The 26382-nt window shown below is 44.1% G+C and overlaps 1 protein-coding gene across 6 annotated transcripts in view; it reads right to left on the bottom strand.

Moving 5' to 3' along the window:
- The window catches only part of FAM227B (family with sequence similarity 227 member B), a 3234040-nt gene that overhangs the window by 2368830 nt on the left and 838828 nt on the right, over nt 1–26382 (bottom strand). For all 6 annotated transcript variants that reach the window (XM_078684781.1, XM_078684784.1, XM_078684786.1 and 3 more), the window contains one exon: nt 6028–6126. In XM_078684781.1, coding sequence (XP_078540907.1) covers nt 6028–6126 — 99 coding nt within the window. The remainder of the gene's footprint in view (nt 1–6027; nt 6127–26382) is intronic.

The following is a 26382-nucleotide window of genomic DNA, read 5'->3' as shown; positions in this document are numbered from 1 at the left end:
TTAAGAAGCACATCTCACTCTTCACGATATTCCAGATTGGCTACTGAGGCACCACTTTCGGCTAAAGCCATGTCCACAGGCACTAAACCCAAGAGAGCTAGAATGACCCTCACTCACCCATCTTATCTTCTAAAAATCCCGTTCTGGACCACATTTTGGATGAGGTGAGAGGGCTGAAATCTTTTATGTCTACGACAAATGAGAAACTTCAACAGATAGAGGACAGGTGGATTAGTATGGAAACAAAGGATCTGGATATGGAACAACACATTAGTGATCTTCACGATGTCTCTACTAAGATTCCAATCTTGGAACAGGAAATCCATCGTCTCAAACTCCACACTGAGGACCTTGAAAATCGAAATAGATTAAATAACCTACTCTTGTATGGCCTACCTGAGATAATTGAAGGCACGGACATGCTTCTTTTCCTTAAGAAATTCCTATCAGAGCTATTAGAACTTCCTTCAGTGCCCTCCTTAAATATTCAACATGCTCATAAACTAGGTCATCTTCAACCAAATGCTTCCAGGCCTAGGGGAAATATTATGCAATTTTTGGAATTTACGGATCTTATGCGTGTCCTCACAGCAGCTAAAGCAAAGCATTGTCTCATTTGGTCTGGTCATACCATCTATCTATCACAGGATCTCTCCAACGCGACCAATGCACAAAGAAAGGAGTTTTTGGCTCTCTGTCCTCAAATAAGACAGTTAAATATTCATTTTGCATCCATGCCTTTGTAAAATTACTCATGAGGGTTCCTCTCATACTTTTGATGATCCTTCTAAGCTGAGAGCTTTTCTTCTTACTCTGTCTCAATATTCTGCTACTGGCTCCTCTCCTCATCGCTGAATGTTCTTGTGTCTGTTCCTTATCTTTTCCTATCTTTTCTATGAGGGCTGTTCATGATTCTATTCTTTTTATCCTCATCTCCGTCGTTTCATCTTCCGTCAATGCATCATGCATCAATCTTTGATGTTTTCTCTTAGATCTGTATCTTTTTCCCTTGATCTATCTTCTCCTTTTTTCTATTCTTCCTTCTTCTTATTTTCATTTTTTATAATTTTTCTCGTGTCCATCTTTCCCCTTTAACTACACTTCATATGTTGCATGTGTTCATTAGTGCTGTTTATTGTTTTATGACGCACTTTTTATTCCTAGCTTATATTTGGTATATTTCTTCTTATAGCTGTTTCCTTCTAATGTGTCATCTCCTTCCAAGTACCACCCTCCCAACCTTTCATCATGTGTCATTTTGTCACGTGGAATGTTCGTGGTCTTGGTCATCCTGTCAAAAGTCAAAAGGTACTCTCTCATTTATCAAAATTAAATGCTCAGGTCTCCTTAATTTAAGAAACGCATTGAAGTGATACTGAATCGCTTAAACTAAAGCGACAATGGGTGGGTCAAGTTGTGTTTTCTGCTTCAGTTGGTAATAAGGGAGGTGTTGCGATATTGTTAAATCTCTACATGTGCAAATTTTGTCTGCTCACAATGATAATGATGGACGATGGGTAATGGCAAAAGTTGTTATATAAAACAAAGAATTAGTTCTTTTGAACATTTATGGCCCTGTCAAACCTGGCCCTGAATTTTGGAACTCTGTCAAGATTTTACTTGCCTCCATTGATTGTCCGAATATTGTAGTTGCTGGTGATTTTAATCAATGGCTAGACCCATATTCTGACAGACAATCCCAACGTAAATTTAAACCGGATAAATCTAACAAAGCTTTTCAATCTGCCATTGCCTCTCGTTCATTATTTGATACTTGGAAAACTTGTAACAATGATTTCCTTGAATTTACCTTTTTTTCGAATGTTCACCAAATTCGTTCTAGGATTGATTACATTTTGATTGGTAAATCCCTTCTCCCATCGCTTTTGTCATCAGAGATTGGATCTATTTTCAATTCTGACCATGCTCCTGTTCTTTCTGTTTTGGATCTCTCCTTAAATTCCCCCAAATTTAGCAGATGGAAGTTAAATAATTTTTTACTATCTGATCCCCCTTTTGTTAAAGAAGCCACTAAGTTTATCAATGAATTTTTTACTTTTAATAACCCTTCTGACACCTCCACCTCTAACAATTGGGATACCTTTAAGGCCTCTTTTTGAGCTTTTCCTATTTCTTATGTTGGAAGGAAAAAGAAAATCACTCAAAATAAGTATGCAACGTTATTACAACAATTGAAATTTTTGGAGCACACATATTTTACTTCCAAATCCCCCTCAACTCTTCATGCATTGATTAAGGCCAAATCTGAGCCTAATAAATTGGCTACCGTGGATGCTAGTAAAATCCTTCTTAAAATTAAGTCTAAATATCATGGAGGTCAAAATAAAACCGGTAAGATGTTGGCCAACTACTTAGAAATTCAATCTGAACTTAAAGTATTGGACCCATCTTAAATAAATCAACTAATACCCTTGCTTCGTCGGATGAGGACATTGCTCATTTATTTCATGAATACTACCAATCACTATAATCCGATGATACAAATCCCTCCCCTCAAAATTTTGATACCTTCTTTTCTGGCCTCCCTTCTCCTTCCCTACCTGATGAATTTGACTTATTGGAGAGAGATGTTACTTTAAAGGAAGTGACTGATGCTATTAAATCTTTGAAGAAGTCAAAAGCACCAGGACCTGATGGCCGTTCTGTGGAATTTTATTCTGCCTTTTCCTCTATTTTCATTCCCAAACTTTTGGCACTTTTCAATTCCTTCATTGCTGAATCCAAAACCTCTGGTTCTTTAATGGAAGCTTTGACTGTTCTTATTCCCAAACCTGACAAAGATCATTCCCTTTGTAAGAATTACCGCCCTATATCATTAATCAATTATGATTGTAAGATATTGGCAAACATTCTTGCTACCCGTCTTCAGAATATTATCCCATTACTGGTCAAAAACGATCAAATAGGTTTTAATAAAGGTAGATTGGCTGCGGAAAATGCTCGCATGTTTGCCAATGTCATTTCCCTGAGTGGGAAAAGTAAATCCCCTTTAGCAGCGCTGTCCCTGGATGCCGAGAAGGCCTTTGACCGTATTAATTGGCAATTCATGTTTAAAACACTTCAATGGTTTGGATTCGGCCCAACTTTTATTTCTTATATTAAATTGTTATATTTTCAACCTCGTGCTAGTATTTCTGTAAATAACCGTTTTTCTAAATTTGTTTCCCTATCTAGAGGTACACGTCAAGGTTGTCCTCTTTCCCCCTTGTTATTTGTTCTATGTCTTGAACCCTTCCTTGAACGGATTTGTGCTCACTCACATATTTCTGGCCACGTACATAATTCTCTAGAAACCAAAATGTCAGCTTACGCTGATGATATATTAATCTATATGTCTAATCCTATCACTTCCCTTCCTCCCTTTTTGGAAGAGGTTAAATTATATTCCAGTATTTCGGGATATAAGTTGAACTTCTCAAAAAGGGGGGTACAGCAGCTGAATTCTCTATGTTATCAATATATGTTTAATGATACTAATTTCACATGGTGTCCTACCAAAATTAAATACCTTGGTACTTGCTACTTTACCTGTCACAATTAAACATACGTTTAATGCATTACTTAATAAGATTTAATCTCTTTTACTCTCCTGGTCACCTCTTCATTTATCTTGGTGGGGAAGACTTGACACCATTAAAATGATGATTGTTCCTCATATCCTTTATACATTATCTCTGTTACCTTTTCGTATCCCTTTATCATATTGTTCAAAAAACAATTCCATTTGTACTAAATTCCTTTGGAATAATAAACACACACGCATTGCCCTTGCAAAACCTAAATGCCCCAAATCTGAAGGAGGTGTGCGATTACCTGATTTCAAAGCTTACCACTCCGCAGTTTTAATCAGACAATTTTTTGCCCTTTCCTATAACTTTGGTAATACTCCTATACCTAAATGGATTTAGTCTGAAAGATCCTTATTAAAAGATTTTTCTTTTCGTAATATAATTTACATGTCTAATCGTACATTCATAGCTAATAATCCTATTTTAAAGTACTCCCAAAACCTACTATATAGCATATTTGTTGATGGCCTTGACCCTCTTCAATGTTTTTTATCCTCTACTATTCGGTATAACAAATACAATAAATACAGAAGTAAATCATTCTATTACAAACATTGGAAGGAGAAGAGAATTATCTTTGTCCATCAACTCATTCACCAGAACTCTGTCATTCCCTTTCCTGTATTACAAAGGCAATTCCAGTTACCAGATACATTCCTTGATGAATATTTTTTAATATCCACAACTTTGCAGTCTCACTTAACTACCTTTGATCTTTCCAATGTCTCCACCTCACTAAGGGGCATATTATCAAGGGGCATATCGCCGCTTTAGCTGGACTTTTTCCAGCTAAAGCGGAGATATTTTTATCGCTCCATTAGCAAGCTGTCGCTAACAGCTTATAGGCAATAGCTACAGGTTTGGGGCCCACTTTGCATGTCAGAGATATTTTTCGCTAATGACATGCAAAGTGGGCGTACCTAACCTGGTAACGACTGAAAGCAGTCACTAACACAGCTATCGCCTATTAGCTCGGCAGGTGAAGCAATAAAATAATTCGCGCAAAGCGCGAATATCACTAGAAACTAACGCCTGCTCAGACCAGGACTTAACCTGTATATCCAAAGGGAGGTGGATATTCAGGTTAAGTCCCCATTAGCGATAATGCCTGAATATCGCTGGATTTCCAGCGATATTCACGCATTGAGCCGCTATCGCCAGATATTTTATCGCTTTAGTAATAAACGTTGCTAATAGCACGTTATCTCAGCGATAATATCCGGTGATGCGCGGCAATAAAAAAAATGCGCTAAGCTCATTTAGCGATAATTAACGCTATTTGTTGATAAGATGCCCCAAATTCCTCCTACACCGCTATGTACTATTTCTCAGGAACATAAACCTAAAGCAGCACACATTTACAAACTATTATCATTACATCCTACTGAACGTCCTAAGTCCCCTACAGAATTAGCCTAGGAAAATGACTTATCTTTTCCATTATCGGTCTCTGATTGGGATAAATTATGGTCTAAATTATTAAAAATTTCTGCTGGTGCACGTATTACTCAATCACTTTATTTTATTTAACACAGAGCAGTGATAACTCCTGATTGTATATCCAAGTTTCCCCCCCTTCATCATCTCCCTTATGTTGGTCTTGTTCTACTTTTAACGGGACTTTAAAGCATCAAATCTAAGATTGCGCTAATGTTTTGAGTTTTTGGCGTTCTATTTGGTCAACTTGTATGAAAATTTTCAAATGTAATATAACGCTATCATTGCACAATGTTGTTCTTGGTTCATCTTCACCTGAGTTTGATGATTGTACCCCTATATCGTTATTGTTTGATCTATTTGTAGCGTTAGCTTTTAAAGTTATTATGTCATGTTGGAAAGATAACTCCAAATTATCCTCACTGACTTGGTGGAATTTCATTTGTGAGGAACATAGAATTGCTACTGTCTTTTCTTCCACTTTATCCCCAAAAATTAAATCTGATCTTCTTTGGTTACCTTTCACAACTTATCTTGCTTCACATGTGCCTATCTCTTAAATACTTCTTATCTTTTCTTTTTTTGGTTTTTCATTGCTACCATATTTTATCCTGTACATTTTTACACTCTTTCTATTTCTCTTTTTTGTCCTTTTTTTCCTCTTCTCTCCCCCTCTTTCTAGTAGTATTTAATATTATTGTATTTTTATATTCTTTGCTCATATAATATTTGTGCTTGGTTTTATTGTTCAGATAACAATGTTATTTTTAAAACTCAATAAAAATTTCTAAACAAAAAAAAAAAGAAATATCGGACTTGAAGGTTTTGCTGTAGTATTTTGAATGTCCTGTGTCCGCCTACTAGAGTTTCCAAATTGTTTCAACATTTAAAATACTATACTGCCCCAAGTACTACCAAAACATAACAAACAGAATGAAGAGTTGTATGTTCTTTGCACGTTAATTGGAACATTATCAAACTTTAATTATTTTCCATTTACCTGAAACTTTTCAAGAAGAAACCACCAAAATGAATCTAGGAGAAGAGCAACCGAAGCTTCAGAAAGAAACATATTTTTCCAGAATTTCTTTATCTTCGTCTGTAATAAATAATAGATGAACTATAAGAATCACTTTTTAATTTGTATCAGGAAATACAGTGCATGATGCACATACTTTCTCAGAGCTAATGCGAAGATGAATGACACATTTCGTGGTGGGTTACTACATTATTTGTTCACAGGCAATATACACTTTAAACAGTTTGTGGCATTAAATAGTGGCTGAAAAAGATTCCCCTATGTGCGCCTTTGCACGACAATCCTCTTGTAATGTAATGTATGTTTTCAAGAAGTTCCATAGAAGATGACAGTGCGTATTACTAATAGACTACTTGATGCTGCTAATGTCTTTTTTTAGTATTTTCTTTAGTAGATGTATATAGCGCGAACTCGACCCAAAGGTATGGGGGCACTTTACATGAACACCAGTCACAAGGACAAATTTTTTTAAATTTTTTTTAGAGGAACGGAGAGATTAAGCAATTTGCCCAGAATCACAGGATGAGGCTCGAACCTGGTTCCCCAGCTCCAATGTCGGCAGTTCTTACCCTATGGCCACATCCTCTCTCCAAATTCTTTCACTTTATATATGTATAATTTCCATAATAATTAGTCATGTAGGAGTATAACCTGCCCAAACAACATTTCAACTGTCTGCTTAATCAATTAGCATTTGTAGAGGGCAGCACTGTCAACCCTTGGGCTATCTGGGTGCTGGGATGCGAGGACTCCATCAAAAAAACAGGTCTTGAGGAAACGGAAGAAAAAAGGGGAGAAATTACCCGAAAAGGTAAAACAGAGGGCAAAAAAAGCAGGAAAGGCCAAATAGAGGGCAGAAAAACTAGCAGAAAAGGAAAACAGAGGGAAGAACACGAGCAGAAAAAGGCAAAACAAAGGGCAGAAAAACAAGCAGAAAAGGCAAAACAGAGGGCAGAAAACTAGCAGAAAAGGAAAACAGAGGGCAGAAAAAATGAGCAAAAAAGGCAAAATAGAGGGTGACAAACTAGCAGAAAAGGAAAATAGAGGGCAGAAAAATGAGCGGAAAAGGCAAAACACAGGGCAAAAAAACGAGCAGAAAGACAAAATGGAGCTGAAGAGGGCAAAACAGAGGGCATAATAGGCGCAGACAAGTCAAAACGGAGGGCAAAATAACAAGCAGAAAAGGCAAAACAGAGGTTAGAAAAACGAGCAGAAAAGGGCAAAACAGAGGGCCATAAAACAAGCAGAAAAGGCAAAACAGAGCAGGAAATGAGCAGAGGAGGCAAATGATCTCATATATTAGATAAAGCACATTTCAAATGACGCTTTCACTGCATATAAATTATACTGTATATAAAGCATACACTACATGTAAATTATGTACAATCTCTACTTCTCAGTCATGATTTCATAATTTCAAGAGTGTACACTCCAGGTTGCAACCTAGACAGAACAACTGCACACTACCCTTAGCAAGTTCCAGAAGCAACATCATTCTGACTCCACAAACCCTTACATCTTTCTCGTGTAAATGAGAAGGTAGCATATGTGGTCTTCCTCTTTAATAAATCTCTCTGTCTTGTTAACTCTGGTTTGGTTGTCTGTGATTGCATGGGCTTGGTATTTTCCATGCTTCTACTGGAACTCAGCGGATAATGGCAAAATGCTGAGGTAATAGTAAAGGTGGAAAATAGATGTTGCTTACCTTCATAGAAAAACCCTTGTCCTATGCACAATAGATTGCCTTGAATAGAATACATTTCGGTTGCATTCTTCTTAATTTCCACCTTTTAAATATTCCCCATGTGTCAGATTGAATCCAGAAAATTTCCCGCCACTACTTCTGCTTACTGGAAAAAGGCTCCATGAAGCTCCACTGCTCATGAAAAGAGACAGAGCTGAGTCTCATATAAGTACCATCTTATGCATTTTCTTTCAGCTAATTCCTATGTGCAGACCAGCTTCACTTTCAAAGACCAACTAAGAAAGTTTTACAATGTTCTAGGGAACTATTGCATAGATTCATCAACCAAAATTGCGATCGCAATAGTTGCAAAACAGCTATTGTGATTGCAATTGCTGTTACCGCAATTCATGATAGTACAAACAACCAAAGTGCGAATTCGCTAAAAATATTTTGCGAGTTCGCAATTAAATTCACAGAATCTACGTGGAACCCCCTTTGTGATTCTGTAATAGCGATGTTCCACAGATTCTGCGAAACCATTCGCGAAATCGCAAAATAATCGCAAAGCATTCATCAATAATCGTAATTTGCGAAAAAAAACAAAATCGCTATTAGCGAGGCGCAATTTAAGGAGAACTCAAACCAGGTGGTAACCATAAAGTTCAGTTGGAAAAAAAAGAAAAATCTTCCTAACAAGATACAGGTGCGGGGCTAAACAAACACACTTAAGGAGACACAGTAGGAGCATGAGGACACTCACAATGCCAGGACTCTACATTGTGGTTAGGCGGCGAAGGCTCCAGGCTGCAGCCCGGAACCGACGCAGGATCCAGGAGCGCATCTTTCGGCTGCAGATCACACTCCTGGGCCAGACTGAAGAGGAGATCTACTCAAAATACAGGCTGAATAGGGCAATGATAACCAAGCTCATCCGAGACTTTGACCCCCTGATGCAGCACCCAACAAGGAGGACCAATGCTGTGCCCACCCATGTCCAGGTCCTGTGCTGCCTGCACCTCCTGGCCTCCGGAAGCTTCCAGGGGATAGTTGCAGTTGCAGTTGCAGGGGGGATCTCCCAGAGCACACTGTCCCGCTGCCTACAGAGTTTCCTGGACGCCATGCTGACCCGGATACACCATTACATAACCTTCCCAACCACCCAACAGGACTTAAATGAAACAAAGCTTCAATTCTACAACATTGCGCAATTCCCCCGTGTAATTGGATGCATTGACTGTACCCAAATCCACATCTGCCCACCCGCTGAGACCGAATACATGTACCGGAACCGCAAGTCCTACCACTCACTCAACATCCAGATGGTCTGCAATGCAAAGACAATCATCACCGACATAGTGGCCCAATACCCGGGGAGCACGCATGATTCTTTCATATTCAGGCACAGCGGCATACACACCCGCTTGGCCAGGGGTGAATTTGGCGAAGGACACCTCCTAGGTAAGTACACATTTCCACCTACAGTACGTCAAGCCCATGTAGCTGCACATGATAGGCACTGACCCTCTGCTCCTTTCCTTCAGGTCACATCACCTATGGCCTCCGTGAGTACCTCCTCACCCCATACGTCAACCCTGCCTCACCACAGGAACGGCGTTACAATGCAGTGCACATTCGCACCAGGAATGTCATTGAACGGACATTTGGGATGTTAAAGAGCCGATTCCGCATCCTACATAAGACTGGTGGGGCCCTCGAATACCAGCCTGAGGTCTGCTGCCGCATTGTGGCCGTGTGTGCCATACTCCACAATATTGCTATCAAGCGGAGGATACCTGTGGAGATCTCTGGCAGTGAGTCGGAGGGGGACAACCGCCCACCTGCACATGTGCTTCATGCATACGGGGAGAATCCTGCTGAAGGACACAGGCGCTGCAACAACATCACACTGAATTATTTTTAGTGCTCCCATACCCCTCACACAACACTGCACTCATGCATGCCAAATGAAATAATGACATGAGTATGATTTGCGTTTGGAATAAATTCTCATTATAATGTAAACAGGATCTTTCTTTTACATTTTTTGGTTCACAAAACATGAAAACTTCATTAAGTCATACAGCCCCATGATTGGGAAGCAGGCCTGCTTTGTACTTCAGCTTGGCACTGCTGCTAATAGTCAGTTAATCACTAGCGCCTCCGGCCGGACGCGCCCTGTCGCCTCTCCACATCCACCTCGCCAGTATCGGGCCTCGATGCTGCAGTGGGCCTGGTACTGCGGCGTCGTTCTTGTACCACCGGCAGTGACAGGCTGCTCAGACTGGAGGTACCCTCACTGGAATCATCCCCCCCTTGCATGGGCATGGCCACATACCTGCTGGTTCTGGATAGCAGTTGTGACCTGTTCCAACGCCCTAGCAACATCCTGGCAGAATTGCACCATCTGGCATTGCATTGCCAGGGACCGGCGTGATAGTTGGGAAGTAGCATTCCCGATCAGGTGGTTTGACCTGGTGTATGCCGATAGGCGGGTCAGCAGCTGGCGGTGGCGGCGGTGGGTGATGTCCTGCTGTGACACCATGATCTGGCTGTTCTCCCTTAATGCAGCTGTTAACCCCCGCACGCTTTCGGTGAGCTGGCTCACGTTGCACGCTGTTTTGTAAAGCTGCAGCTGCATGGCTGCCATGTGCTGTGCCTGCTTCTGGTGGACAGCTAGCATCCGGCGTTCAATGCCAAGCCCTTGTTCCTGATCATAGAAGCAATCGCAATGGAGCGCACACCGCTAGCCCCTCCTCCGGATCGCCCCTAGGGGCTCTGGTACATGAAGTTCTTGAGTGGTTCACCCCAGTGGGTGCAAGTCGGTACTTGTAGAACTGATGATCTCTAGACCCGATACATGTCCCAGGTTTTTGGGTATCGCCCGAGACATGGCTCGGGTTTCGGGATAACTTCCCTCATCAGTAGAGAAAATAGTTAGGGGTGGAAGAGAAAGCCGCCAAACAACCGTCAAAGGCCTCGATGCCAGAACCGGCACGCACGTGCGTCGTCCAGGAGCCCGTCGGCTCAAAGCTCAAGGGAGCCTATTTGTAGAAGCAATCGCAATGGAGTGCACACTGCTAGCCCCTCCTCCGGATCGCCCCTAGGGGCTCTGGTACATGGAGTTCTTGAGTGGTGCACCCCAGTGGGTGCGAGTCGGTACTTGTAGAACTGATGATCTCTAGACCCGATACATGTCCCGGGTTTTTGGGTATCGCCCGAGACATGGCTCGGGTTTCGGGATAACTTCCCTCATCAGTAGAGAAAATAGTTAGGGGTGGAAGAGAAGGCCGCCAAACAACCGTCAAAGGCCTCGATGCCAGAACCGGCACGCAGGTGCGTCGTCCAGGAGCCCGCCGGCTCAAAGCTCAAGGGAGCCTATTTGTAGAAGCAATCGCAATGGAGAGCACACCGCTAGCCCCTCCTCCGGATCGCCCCTATGGACTCTGGTACATGGAGTTCTTGAGTGGTTCACCCCAGTGGGTGCAAGTCGGTACTTGTAGAACTGATGATCTCTAGACCCGATACATGTCCCGGGTTTTTGGGTATCACCCGAGACATGGCTCGGGTTTCGGGATAACTTCCCTCATCAGTAGAGAAAATAGTTAGGGGTGGAAGAGAAGGCCGCCAAACAACCGTCAAAGGCCTCAATGCCAGAACCGGCACGCAGGTGCGTCGTCCAGGAGCCCGCCGGCTCAAAGCTCAAGGGAGCCTATTTGTAGAAGCAATCGCAATGGAGCGCACACCGCTAGCCCCTCCTCCGGGTCGCCCCTAGGGACTCTGGTACATGGAGTCCTTGAGTGGTTCACCCCAGTGGGTGCGAGTCGGTACTTGTAGAACTGATGATCTCTAGACCCGATACATGTCCCGGGTTTTTGGGTATCGCCCGAGACATGGCTCGGGTTTTGGGATAACTTCCCTCATCAGTAGAGAAAATAGTTAGGGGTAGAAGAGAAGGCCGCCAAACAACCGTCAAAGGCCTCGATGCCAGAACCGGCACGCAGGTACGTCGTCCAGGAGCCCGCCGGCTCAAAGCTCAAGGGAGCCTATTTGTAGAAGCAATCGCAATGGAGCGCACACCGCTAGCCCCTCCTCCGGATCGCCCCTAGGGACTCTGGTACATGGAGTTCTTGAGTGGTTCACCCCAGTGGGTGCAAGTCGGTACTTGTAGAACTGATGATCTCTAGACCCGATAAATGTACCGGGTTTTTGGGTATCGCCCGAGACATGGCTCGGGTTTCGGGATAACTTCCCTCATCAGTAGAAAAAATAGTTAGGGGTGGAAGAGAAGGCCGCCAAACAACCGTCAAAGGCCTCGATGCCAGAACCGGCACGCAGGTGCGTCGTCCAGGAGCCCGCCGGCTCAAAGCTCAAGGGAGCCTATTTGTAGAAGCAATCGCAATGGAGCGCACACCGCTAGCCCCTCCTCCGGATCGCCCCTAGGGACTCTGGTACATGGAGTTCTTGAGTGGTTCACCCCAGTGGGTGCAAGTCGGTACTTGTAGAACTGATGATCTCTAGACCCGATACATGTCCCGGGTTTTTGGGTATCACCCGAGACATGGCTCGGGTTTCGGGATAACTTCCCTCATCAGTAGAGAAAATAGTTAGGGGTGGAAGAGAAGGCCGCCAAACAACCGTCAAAGGCCTCAATGCCAGAACCGGCACGCAGGTACGTCGTCCAGGAGCCCGCCGGCTCAAAGCTCAAGGGAGCCTATTTGTAGAAGCAATCGCAATGGAGCGCACACCGCTAGCCCCTCCTCCGGATCGCCCCTAGGGACTCTGGTACATGGAGTTCTTGAGTGGTACACCCCAGTGGGTGCAAGTCGGTACTTGTAGAACTGATGATCTCTAGACCTGATACATGTCCCGGGTTTTTGGGTATCGCCCGAGACATGGCTCGGGTTTCGGGATAACTTCCCTCATTAGTAGAGAAAATAGTTAGGGGTGGAAGAGAAGGCCGCCAAACAACCGTCAAAGGCCTCGATGCCAGAACCGGCATGCAGGTGCGTCGTCCAGGAGCCCGTCGGCTCAAAGCTCAAGGGAGCCTATTTGTAGAAGCAATCTTAATGGAGCGCACACCGCTATCCCCTCCTCCGGATCGCCCCTAGGGACTCTGGTACATGGAGTTCTTGAGTGGTTCACCCCTGTGGGTGCAAGTCGGTACTTGTAGATCTCATGATCTCTAGACCCGATACATGTCCCGGGTTTTTGGGTATCGCCCGAGACATGGCTCGGGTTTCGGGATAACTTCCCTCATCAGTAGAGAAAATAGTTAGGGGTGGAAGAGAAGGCCGCCAAACAACCGTCAAAGGCCTCGATGCCAGAACGTGATCATGTTGACCCCGGTCAGCCCGTGTTGCCACATTGCCCTGCTGCCTCATCCGGCCACTTGACTGCAACCACACAGTGGCTGTGCGCCGTGTCTGCCTTCTGGGTGGTGGTGTGGCCTGTTCCACTGCCATGTGTGACGCAAGGGGTGGTTGTTCTCCTCCTGTGGCTGCAGGGGTAGCCCTGTTTGCATGGGGAGGTGGTGGTACTGGTGCAGGTGTTTCTGAAGGTCTAGGTCGTGGGGCAGGATGGCTCGCTCCCTCTGTGTCCTCTGTGTTCTCCTCAATTTGGAGTGCCTCGCTGTCCATGCTCTGTGGTTCAGCAGCACCTGTGATGTAAATGGGTGCATGATTAATGATATGGATCTTGCACATGGGAAGTTGCGACATGTATGAAGGCTTGCATTCCCTGATTGGCTTTAGGGACATGTTTCACTTGACAGGTCTGGCTGTGTGTGGCTATCAGAACTATTATCACACTACAGGTCCCACAATGCAATATGGCGTTTCTGATGTGCATGGCCTGCATCACTGGGGTTTTCAGATGGCTAGCTCTGGGGGCATGGGCATTGTTAGGGGATGGGGTCGCAGTTGCATGGCTCTTACCTTTGCATTGTTGGGTGGGTTGGGAGGTGTCCAGGTGGGTGACCCCCACGCAGGCTGCAGGGTTGATGGTCTCCTCCACCAGGTCTTCCAGTGGTGTGTTGGACGCAACTGTGGGGTCTCCTCCTCCGGTCGCATGTTGCTCCCCCAGCCTCTCTGCAATGCGCTCTTTTGCACGGCCTCTGAGGTCCTACCACCTCTTCTTAAGCTCCTCAATAGAGCACTGGCTCACTCCGACAGAGTTGACCTTAGCCAAATGCACCTCTTGTCTGCTTCAGGGACCTTCCGGGATTGCTTCCCAAAGAGCCTATCATGGTCCCTGGTTACACCCTCGGTGAGGAACTCCAGCTCCTGTTCAGAAAATTTAATGTTTTGTGAGTGACAGGGGCTGGGGTGGCTCCAGGAGGCTGGGTGAGTCAGCACTAGGCTGAATAGCTGCATCTGCAACTTGAGTGGTGGGAGGGGATAGTACTTGGGCCTGAATAGGGCTGTGCCTGCCTTCCACAATGCTGGCTCCACCTCCTGCTGGGCGGCTGACGACCCTACCCCTCTCCCTCAAAGGAAGAAGGTGTCCACTGGTAGGAGATGCCCAAAACTGGTTTGGACCAGGTTCAGAGCCCTCCTGCACAAAGGGATCAAAGACGTTTTGGACCCCAAACCCCTGAATTTTAGATCACCCTGCAATCAAGAAAGAACCTCTGCCAAGGAAACAAGTTGGAAGACTGAAGCGGAAGGACTGACCTGCTGTATAGGGTGACCTGCAGTTGCTATTCTGCCAAGGACTGGGGAAGGACTTTGCTGTTGCTGTGTCCACTGCTTGAAAAGATCTTCAAGGGCCTGAGGAGAGCTGGCCTTCTGTTAAGAAGTCCCAGGAACAAAAGGACTGCACCCTAGCTTTTCTCCTTGAACTCTGCTGTGTGAGTTCTGACCTGCCTAGAGTGCTTGATCCAGTTGTGGGGGGTCTGGAGGTTGTTTCCCTGCTGTTTGGGGAGGTGGAAAAGAAGAAGAGGAGAAGATCTGCAATTGCCGCACATTGTCGACAGAGCGAGAAGATTCCTGTCACCGCGAAGATCGTCGCAGCGCCTGTTGCTGCTGCCAGACCCGACGCGTTGTCTGCTTGCGGAGCTCATCACCCCGGTGAGAGAAGATTCCTGCCGCTGCGAACATCGTTGAAGAGTCCAACACCAACGTATCGAGGTGCCGCGACAGAAGAGGATCAACGCTGCGCTGCACATCGCCGCTGCACTGAAGATCATCGCCGACCCGGAGATCGTCACATCGTGCCTGTGCGAGATGCTTCCCACCAGAAAACCTGCAAGCCGGAATCCATACAAGGTATCGCATCGCCCCCCATACAGACAGAATTAGACGCAACCCGCCTAATGCATGCAGCGGGGTTGTCGCATCGCCTCCCCAGGGTCTCAGGAGTGACGCATTGCTTGTTTTCTGACGCTGCAGCTGCCGTTTGGAACTTTTGTCGCATCTACAGGTACTTTGGGCTAAAAGTGAGGCAACTGTGGATTATTTTGGTGCAAACCCTTGAACTCTTTTTAAAGTCTTATTTTGGCACATGTATTTTAGATTTTTGTTGTGTTGGTCTTTTGTAGTCTAGATAAAATACGTTCTTTTTCTAAACTGATGTGGAGTCCATTTGTGGTGTTTTCACTGTGTTACTGTGAGTGTTGGAACAAATTCTTTACACATTGCCTTTGATAAGCCTGTCTGCTCGTGCCAAGCTGCCAAGGGGGTGAGCAGGGTTTTTCCAAAGAGTGTATCCCCCTTACCCTGACTAGAAGCAAGGGTCCCTATTTGGACATTGGTACCTCTGCCAACTAGAGACCCCCAGATCTATCAAACCTCCTATGAAGAATAATCTGGATGTAGGGGCAGTCATTGCCTGTGTCCTGATTCTAGAATTAGTTTTCCTTTGTATGATTCATAGATTAAACTTTGCCTGTAGGTTTGGATTTGTATTAGTTCCAATGTATTTCTACACCCTCATTCTGAGGTGTTTGTATGTAGAATACAATTGTTCTTGGCTTTGTAATTAACTAACTAATTTAGAACCTGGAGTCACTGATTCTTTGAAGTCATAGTGTATTGGGACGGGGAAATCAAATTGCACAAGATATTTCTCCTCACTACACTTTTAAGCAGGAACCAACAGTCCTTCGCCCAGGAGTTCCCGAGTGCGGAACCCGGCCCCATCAGTCACATCAGTTCATGTGCCAGTTGCATAATCAAGCAAAAATCTAAAAATATATGTAGGTTAATGACTGCCTTCCTCCCATCTGTGCTGCTGTCAGGAAAAACACCATAAGTTATTTAAGATACTGTAATAGTATTACAATATCATTTGTATGCCACTGAATGTTCACGCTCAGGCAGCTAAATAAATAATCAAAATGATCACAGTCACGTGGAGGGCAAGCACTTTTTTGTGGAAGCATACTACTTCTGTCTAATCACAACGTGTACTTCCTGCGCCCAACATGTGAATGGAGCCAAAGTCCTTCTCCAGGTGATTCTCACATCATTGTCTGGTCACAGCCCATCTTCAAAAGGGCCCTCCAGCTAATGGATCTGGTCAGTCCTGATTGTGCTATAAATAACCAATTTTTAGTTGGCATTTAAATTAGTATTGCTATTTTTGTGAGAACATGCACTCTTGCAAAATGTGTTGCGACCCTGAAGATGAAAGCAACAGGGCATGCACAAAAAACTTCTGTAAAGTTTGTATGCACAGCCCAACATCAATTGCCTTTTTAAAAGTACAAGCAGCAGTCAGCAGGAGGAAATGGTGGGAAGTAAGGCTCCCTGTCCAGTTCAAGCCAACTACAGTAAACATAAAGCCTGACACATGCTTCTGCTCAAACTGAAACAAATGAGACTGCTTAGGGGCCAGAGCTAATATCAACATTGTAATGCTTGCATCACTCGTATATAAAATACACTCATCCTACTACTGCCTGTTGTGCTTTTTAGTGTTTCTACATTGCTTGCAGAGCTGTTTCATCTTCTCTGCATAGTGTGTGTGTGTGTGTGTGTGCGTGTGCATGTGTGCATGTACAGTTGAAACCTCAATTTTGTACAATGCATCAAATGTCCGCTACAAAAGTTGACTTTGAACATAGTGTATGTAAAAAGGTTTCCTGAATCTTCAAATTTTTCTAAGCCTGATAAGCTCACTCGCATAACAAGTATTTAAAACATAGGGATCTGTTCATTTGAGAAGTTGTTTTGCAAATTGGAAAGTTGTATTGTGATGCATATTATTTGCCATCCGAAGAGGTGCTCTACAAGTCAGTCTTGAGATGGTTCCCTTCAACATGTGTTTTCCAGGAGACAAGATAATTTCCTAGAATAATGACCCAAACAACTGATTCGTTAGCTGAGAGATAGCTTAGATGTCCAAGGCATTTGCCTGTAAATGTCGTCTACACTCAAAACAGCATCTCTGTCAGATGCCTAATCTGGTAAGAGGTGTGCAATCTAGTTCTTTAGTATAACTCCCTATCCCTATCCTTTAACGTACTTATCATTGGGTACACCCTGTAACTGGGTGATCACCTGCTCTATAAAGTGATATCAGGTAATCAACCAGTCGGATCTGTGAAACCTACAAGATTACTTTTCTGACAGGGATATGGGCCTGGAAGTGTTGTAAACAAAAGAATAGCTCTGGTGTCAGAGGACTCTGCCTGTAAGATCTATGCCACAAAAAGGATATCTTTAAATGTTATATATTTGAATCTGTAGGGCGTCCTCAACCTTAAAGATAGGTCTATGATCCTAGGCCTCAGCCTGTACAAACTGTGTCCCCTGAATAACTGCTCTAAGACATTTGAGCATGCAAGAGTTCAAAAGCAGATGGGCCGTTCGTCTTACGCCTGAGTCTGTAAAATCTGTGTTCTGTATGGGTTTTCTGGAAGATGCATGATCCTGTATGAGCTATATAGCCTGAATGATGCTCTACTTTCAAAGGCCTGAACGTATATGATCTGGTACACATGGAGTTTAGCTTTGCTGAGAGATTACTTTGTGTTCAAGTTCTCTTTTATTATGGGCCCAAGCATGGGTAATTCAGGAAACCTAATTAAAATGCTTGCTACTGAAAGTCTGCAACCAGATCTTATGCATTCTATGTTACTTAATGGACACCTCTGAGTAGTGAACCTGTCATGTCTCTGTAACTTGGGGGGTTGCTGCCTCAGTCTGTAATATATATATAACCAAAGGTATATCTTTGCTTCCCGAAGCCTGAAACTCTAAAATCTGTATACTTTGATTGGTTGTGTTGTGAAGCATTTTAGAATCAAGCGAAATTTACTGATTCATGCCCTGATATAGGTACAATTCACATTGCTCTTATATAGGCATAGAAATCCTGCCCATATTTAGACATAACCCATCCAGTCCAAATACAGGCATGGCTACTTCCACTAGTTCCAAAAAGCTACAATGATTTCTTGGAAAACTCGGCTTCAGCAGTCAGGGACATCCCCTTACTTGAATGTTGATTTGTACTAGAAATCACGGCGTTTTCAAAGAACTTCCATTCCCTTGGGGTTCTTTGGTGACGTTATTATGTCAGACTTTACGTCAAACTAGGCACCTTCAAGGTATAAATATGCCTACACTTGCCCTAGCAAACACGCGGTGGTTCGGAGCAGCTCAACTATCTACTTGACCGACGCAGCTCGCTACAGCAAGTGCCAAAGGAAGCCAACCCTCCAGCTGACGCACTGGCAGAGAGGCTGCCTTTCTCTCGCGGAAAATCCAGCTCCAGTGTTTCCAAGCTCCCATCACGGGGTGTTGGGTAATCGAGTCCCGAGACAGAGATACCAGACCTCCTTCATTCTAAAACCAAGGTACGGAGCTGATTAAACCCTAGGAGAACTCTTGGTTAGATTCTTGGCAAAAACAGACTAAATCTATGCTACACCTCACTTACTTCTTCCCTCGTACTAGACATAGGTTAGGTACATTGGGGTAGGTGTATTTTAGAAGCACCAGTTAGTACTTTTTAGCCTTTGTTATTTATGTATGTACTTATCTATGGTCTAGGAGCCATACAATGCTTTTACAGTATTATTTTATAATACTCTTCTTACTGTACACATTATACTTTGCAACCAGTATTACGATTGTTGCAGTTCACTTTACTTCCATGAGAAAGAAGACTGTTCAATAAACCCTTTTTATTGAAAACGCCCGACTCTCTATTTCTCTGCGCCTCTGATGAAACGAAGCATGCACGATTGACTGAGTAAAATATCTATCTATTGTTTCCACGACTCTGAAGATCAGTTTTATACTTGGGGAAACAAAGTTGTCATGTTTATGCGATTGTCAGACACTAATCCCTTCTTGTTTATTCAAGAAAGTTTCTACTGACCTCTGAGCTAGCTGGCACTCACAATTAAGTCTAATATACTCGATAGAGACCTATTCGACCTAAGTCCTACGTCAAAATCTATAAGATATATTATTCCAATGCACAGAGCCTATTGGGAATATAGGAGCTACACTACAGTTGCTCCTCTCTACCAGACCTTAGGCTCCAAGGTTGTTGTATCATGAATGATAGATTGTCTCTAGGAAGCTGAATGATGTATGTAACACATGGGAAAGCTCCAACATCAGAAGTAAGAGCTTGGACAATCACTGGAACCCATGGAATAAGTCTATAACTCTGAAACCTACAAGTTGTGTAATTACCCTTTCTGATATAGGTAGCCTAAGAGATAGTTCTTTCAGTGGCATTACATAGGCCCTAGAAGGCCCCAAGGTGCTGGGGTCCTAAGCTCCAGGAGGCCCCTCAGCACAGTACCCTGGCTGGAAAGCTCTTGTTTGAATCAGGAGGGGACCCCTTTATGTACCTTGCTGAGCTCTTTAGTCCCCAGATCAATCTGATAAAATGTGTGTAACATGATTGCTATTTTTTTTTATTTTACTTTGCAAAGTGCTACTAATCAGACAAGTGGAATCAGAGAGATTTGAGGTATGGGTACACATAAAGATAAGAATGTAATGCAACAGTAGTTTGAACAGCAATGAACAAACAAGTAGATCATTCAAAAAATGTTGGATCTTTTGGAGATGCCCCCCATCGAATATGACCAGATGGTAAAAAAGACTTAAAAGAAGTCCTTAAAGTCAATGAGGATGAAGGCATACTGGTCTTAGGCATCTGACCAGCTAGGGCAATGAGGACCAACCAAGGAGGCATGACTTGTAGAGGATCTGATTTCTCTGAATGCCATGGAGAATAGTTGAGGATTTTCTGACCTTGGTAAACTAAAGTCATAGTCATATTCAAGTATCAGATGGTTATAAGTAGTTTTATAGGAAGGAACCAAGAAAATGAAGAGTTCGACCACTGAAGCGATTTGTGAGGTAGATCGGGGATTGACCATGGAGTGCCTTACATACTCGAGTTTCAAAGGTTACATTTCTTTGACATAGAGCTAATAGCTGGGTTTCAGTGCAGTTTGGTTGTTACAATACAAACAGGTGGGTTGTATAATTTCAAACTCTCTGGGGCAGAGAGGAGTCCTGTGTATGAAGTGTTGCAGTAATCCAGATGGAACATTAGCAATGTAAGGATTAATAACATTTTCTGAAAGTAGTGGATAAATGTCAGAACTCCTTTTAGCAGACAAAGATGATAGAAGGCAGTTTTACAGACCAATATAATTTTGTCAATAAAGGATAGGTCACTGTCAAATGCCAGAGACCTTCCAAGTTCCAAATGTATCCATTGGTCTTTTGTCTATTAGGACAGTTTGCCATTCCAGAGATAAATAAGCTAACTGAATTCTGGGCTTGTACAATGACTAACCTGGGAGGCAGTGCTTTAGCATGAGCATATAATGTCTCTGTAGAAATAATTTCCTAGACCTGTGAGATTTGTTTAACTTGAAGCATATCTACATGAAGCACCTTTATTAAGATATTTGTAAACTGAGAGTTTGCTCTGCAGTCTCAAAACTAAAATCTATTGGATGAACCTGTGTTATGTTGTGTTATGTTATCTGGCATTTATAAAGCACGTGGCTACTCCGAAGAGTGTCCCGGTGCTAGGAGAAAAAGCCCACATAACGGCAAACAGAACATCACTCCACAGCAGAAATCGGTCAGATCCTAATATTGGAAAAGCCATGTTTTTAGTTTTCTCCTGAAAGTAAGGAGGTCCGGCACCTGTCTAAGAGAACGAGGTAGGCAATTCCAGAGCCAAGAGGCCACCACTTGAAAGGATCTTCCTCCTACCCGGGAGAGCAGGACTTTCAGAGTAGAGGTCAGAAGCTGAGCAGAGGACCTCAAGGTACGTTGAGGTATAAAGGGTTGAAATCTTTCCCTAAGGTAGGGGGCTCCAATGTTATGAAAAGCTTTGAAGACCAAGAGTAGCGCTTTGAAATGAATTCTTTTCCGCACCAGAAGCTAATGTAGGGAAGACAGAAGGTGGGTTGTGTGAGTCCTAGATCTTGTCAGAAAGATGGCCCTGGCCGCCATATTCTGGATCACCTGCAATCGGCCAAGTGAGTAATCAGGGAGGCCCAAGTACAGGGAGTTTACATAGTACAGTCTCAAAACCACCAAGGCCTGGACCACTGTTTTCTGGAAGAGATTGGGAGCAGGGGACGAAAGTTCCCCAACATTCTCATCACCCCAAAACATGTCCCTGCCACCGATTGGGCTTGAACCGTCATTGAGAGAGACGAATCCAATTTGACCCCCACATTTTTCATGATGGTAACTGATCACACGGGGTAGACATGTCGAACGGCCACCAAGTGTGCCATGCTTCACACGGACGTTAGCCAAAGAAAATAATCTCTGACTTTTCAGAGTTACACTTCAGTTGGTATAGTCTAGGCCAAGAAAATACCTCTGCTAGGCAGGTGTTGATCACATTGCCTTTGGACTCAGCACCCTTGTCGCATGTAAACAACAATTGAGTGTCGTCCGCATACGACAATATTTTGGCACCGTATTTCTCGGCGAGGAGAGCAAGAGGACTCCTATACAAGTTGAATAATGTGGGCTCAAGATGGAGCCCTGTGGGACCCCAACATTCATGGGAGGGATTGATGCGGCGAAAGGCAGAGACCAGATTGTTTGTGAATGGTTATTTAAGAAGGAGGCGAACCATCTCAATACTGTGCCTCCGATACCGCCCTCTTTAAGTCTTTGCAATAATATATTGTGGGGCTCGGTATCAAAGGGCGCGGAAAGGTCCAACAGCACTAAAACCGCATTGCCTTCTCTATCCAGCGTGGCTTTTAAGGATTCAGCAACTTCTAGCAAGGCAGTTTCGGTGCTGAAATTCGCTCTGAAGCCCGACTGGCTCGGGTGCAGAAGATTGTTGTCCTCCACATAATTCATGGTGACTGTATTGACCTATTTCTCCACAACTTTGGGGAAGAAAGGCAGGAGGGAAATAGGCCTGTATTTGCTAGCGACCTCAGAGTCTGCCGTGGGTTTCTTTAGGAGCGGGAGAATTTTAGCGTGTTTCCTGGTTTGTGGCATGTGCCCCTCCCGCAGGTTGGTGTTCAAAATCAAGTTTACTACAGGGTTAATCCCTTCTGCAATAGAAGCCAGAACTTTTGCTGGACATAGATCTGATGGTGAGCCGGACTTAAGAAGAGATTTCATGAGTGTCAGGTAATGCTCCAGAGTGACTGCAGGAAACTTTATAAGGGAGAAATCTGTCTTGCAACAGGCATCAGGGGGTGGCTGATTGCTGCCTCTTATCCTGGATGATTTTAATTTTATCATAGAAAAAACAGGCCATATGACTAGTCCAATCGCTCGTGGGAACAAACAGGCAGACAATTACCATGGGAGAGGAGAAGCTTTTTACAATATTAAAAAGTTCTCTGCTTTAATTGTCCGTCTAATCGATTTTTGTGGAGAAGAAGAGTTTCTTTCCCTCGCGGACTTTCCTGTAGTTGTCTTTCAACGCCTGATTATAAATGGATTTGTCAGTGGGTCTGTAATTCCTCCGCCACACTCTTTCAAGGAGTTTACACGCACTTTTCCTTTTCCTTAAGGCTTCCGTAAACCAAGGGGCAGAAACTCGGTTTAATTTAGCAGCCCTAGAGGTGGGGGGGGGGGACAAGTTCAAGGGCCTGAAGTTGTAGCCAATGCTCTAGAGAGTGCACATCCCTCTCGAGATTGCCACTAAGGGAAATAGGGAGGTGACTCAGAGCGCACTGCCTCGCCTCTGGCGAGATCAAGCGGAAGGACCTAAAACAGCTAGCGCAGGTTTTTCCCTGCGGTTGGGGCCTGTCTGGCTCCCTACATACTTTAAAGCCTATCAAACAGTGGTCCGACCAGGTTGAGGCAAGGAGGACATCTATTTTGATCTGATTCGAGGAGAAGATCTGGTCTAGCGTGTGCCCTTTTTCGTGAGTGGGAAGACAGACATACAGGGTTAGATTAAGTATGTCGAGATATTCACGCAATCTCATAGGCTCAGGTTCCAGGGGGATATCCATATGGATATTAAAATCACCAAGGACCAGGCAGTGACTGTGTTTGCCAGCTATGGGGGAGATAGCTTGACTGATAGATTCCAAAAATTGTCCCCTGGGGCCATGGAGGGCGGTAGATTACTACCCCTGCGATGGACTGATGAGCTGAAACGTTCAGAAGGAAACCTACGCTCTCAGCCCCCTCCACCTTCATGATCCGTAAAGAAATGCAGCTGAGGGAGCTCCTAAAAATTAGGGCTACACTACCTCCTCTCCCCGTGGGACGATCCTTCCTTAGGATCTGATAGCCCGGGGGAATCGGGCTTGCGATAGTGGGGTTGGAGGCGTCAGTGAGCCATGTTTCAGTTACAAACATCAAATCGGGGGTAGAGTCAGCTAACAGGTCCTAGAGTTGAAGCTCATGTTTTTTTACTGAGCGTGTATTTAAAAGGAAAGCCTTCAGGTAATTACCTGCACCACCTTGCTGAGTTCTATGTATTCCGGTGCTTGGTTTTACATAGCATTCTCCAGGATTGGGGGAAGCTATCCAGTTGCAGAATTCACACACAAGGGGATCTTTACTCAACTGCAAATGGAGGTGCGGCCTACAGTTCATCCGTCTACTGATGTCAAGAAGGCAATCTCTACCATACCTTATCAAGTTAGGCTGCTCTAGAGGTGAACCAGCAGCGTTTCCGGCCCTGGTCGCCTCCGGGACACTGACGGGCACAGACCGGGTTGCCTTAGGCGCGCCCACTGCGTGATCGATCTATTCTCTGTATCCTATCACAATTATGTTGATCCTCAACTAAATATAATGCTATAATTCTCCTTATTGTTTGTGCATAGGTAATAATCAGATGTAAAAGTACACCAAATACCAAATAGAAAACGCATTTGTGCTGTGTAGAGCCTCAAAATGCCACCATCAATGATCTCAAAAACATTTTAATTGTTTACCTTAACTAGAGTTTGACTTTCAGTGTTACGGTAGAGCCACCCCAGTGGTTAGCAAAAGCACCATCTTATAACATAACTATTTGCCGACTCACTCCAAGCGACAGGAGAGGGAGAGATTCCAATTTAAATGTGGGAATTTTCTGAATACAGAAAGCATTCCTCATTCGGGGGTCCTAACTGATCACTCAGGGCTCTGATGAATACATAAACACAGATAGTTAATCCAAACACTTTTGGAGACCCAGAAAGTTTCGAGGAAGGATGGAGGAAGGGAGTGCACGAGGTTGTTTGAAGCCTAGGTTACTGGGTGTGTGATGCAGGTCTAGACTAATTTTTATAAGCAAAAGTCAAACATAAAACATTTCCCAAGTTCTAACTTAGTAAAAATAACTAATAGTTGTCTCTATTTAGGGTTTTGCACCAATATGTTCAAACATTCTACCTGTTTTTGACACTTTCAAATAGTTTGGAGAACCAACAGCAATTTGCTTCAGTTCTTCTATACAATCTATAAATGTTTAGTGAATGTTCCCTACATGCTCAAAAGCTAAAACAGAGATTTGGAACATTTTAAATAAATCAATACAACTCCCAATTTATACCTTTGAAAATGTTCTTCTAATTTTTATTTTTTTTATTTTATTTATTGATTTTCACAATAAGTATTGAAACAAAGATACAGTACAGCTTAACATTAACTGTGGTTGATGTTGATATCAGGTCCATATACATGCATAAGTTATCAAAATAATCATTGATTACGACAATCCTGTCGCATCGGTGTCTACCTAACGTATGCTTGTGTTCCCCCGCTTGTCCCAATGCTTTGAGAGGTGTGCTGCTGCGGGGCGACGTGTCTCCTGTGTCCTGAACAGCTAATAAATATGAGTGGAATGGCTGCCATATGTCAAGAGGCCTTGAAGCAGGCGGTTACATAAGTGCATATGTGTCGCTATTTGTGTTGCAAAATGTCATGCTGCGTAACCATGTTTTCAATGTGGGTGAGAATTTACTACCCCAATGTATGGCCATTTCCATTTTGGCGATGAGCAGAGCGATTGTGACAAAGTGTCTTTTGGGTTTAGGGAGGTCTTGTGTGTACCACCGTAAGTGCCAATAGCAGGGAAGGTGTGAGCCCCAATTCAATCATATCAGAGAGAGATCTGTAGACACAGTCTCCAATACCTAGCAATCTTATCACATGTACATACCATGTATGCAAAATCTGCCCCTGGAGAATGGCATTGGGAACATGCGTGTGAGCCGGATGGGACCATGCGGTGTAGTCCTCTAGGTATCACGTATGCCCGCCAAATAAACTTGAAATGCAGCAATTTGTGCCCGTGGTTAAGAGAAACTCTGTGTATTTGTATACAGCAGCGGGTATACTGTGGATCAGGGATGAGATGGTCCAAGTCCCGCTTCCTGGTGGCACGCACTCCAGCATCCCGACTGGTGAGGAGGGATACGGCGGCCTTATATAGCCTGGACATGAGATGGAGCCCACTTGTGTCTTTAATGATTCCTGTCAGAAAAAGAAATTCAGGGGGTTCGAGCGGATAACTAGGGATGCTGGCTCTAGGAGCACCTTGCAGTCTACGCAATATAAAGTAGTCCATTACTGTGGCATCACCAAACGGGGGGTCTTCCATACGCAAGAAGACATGACCACTAGGGAATAGGTCTCCAAACATTGCCAGGTGAAACTTTGCTAACGTGCGTTTCACCATGGTCTCCTGTAGAATGGGGACCCAGCCATTTACCGCCTGCAGCAAAGAGGAGGAATACAGGAGATGGGACCCAGTCACACTAAGCAGTCGGCGCCAGGCCCAACTCGTTGTGGAGAGCGTCTGAATGTCCTGTGGGTCACGCAGCATCCCCGCAGGCAAGAGAGTGTTCAAGGGCCACAGGATGTACGAGGTCCGCTTATGTCCTAAAATATGAGATCCTGACATCAGCGTGGTACCAATGCTGCACAAAACTTACCTGTGCTACAAGGAAGTATACGCAGAAATTTGGTACCCCAAACCCACCCAGCTCGTATGGCAATTCAGGGTATCCCAACTTATCTGGGGTTGTCTGCCACGCCACACTAGCCTAATCAGGTGCAACCGAAGGTTTGAGAAAAAACTAATATATAATAGGATGGGGATATTTTGGAATAAATACAAGAATTGAGGGAGAAGAACCATTTTAATAATGGCGATCCGCCCCGCCATTGTCAGGGGCAGTTTTAGCCAGCGCTCCACGTTAAGCTGCA

Source organism: Lissotriton helveticus, chromosome 3_2, assembly GCF_964261635.1.
Source record: "Lissotriton helveticus chromosome 3_2, aLisHel1.1, whole genome shotgun sequence".
Taxonomy (NCBI): domain Eukaryota; kingdom Metazoa; phylum Chordata; class Amphibia; order Caudata; family Salamandridae; genus Lissotriton; species Lissotriton helveticus.
This window is presented reverse-complemented; position numbering and strand designations above follow the sequence as displayed.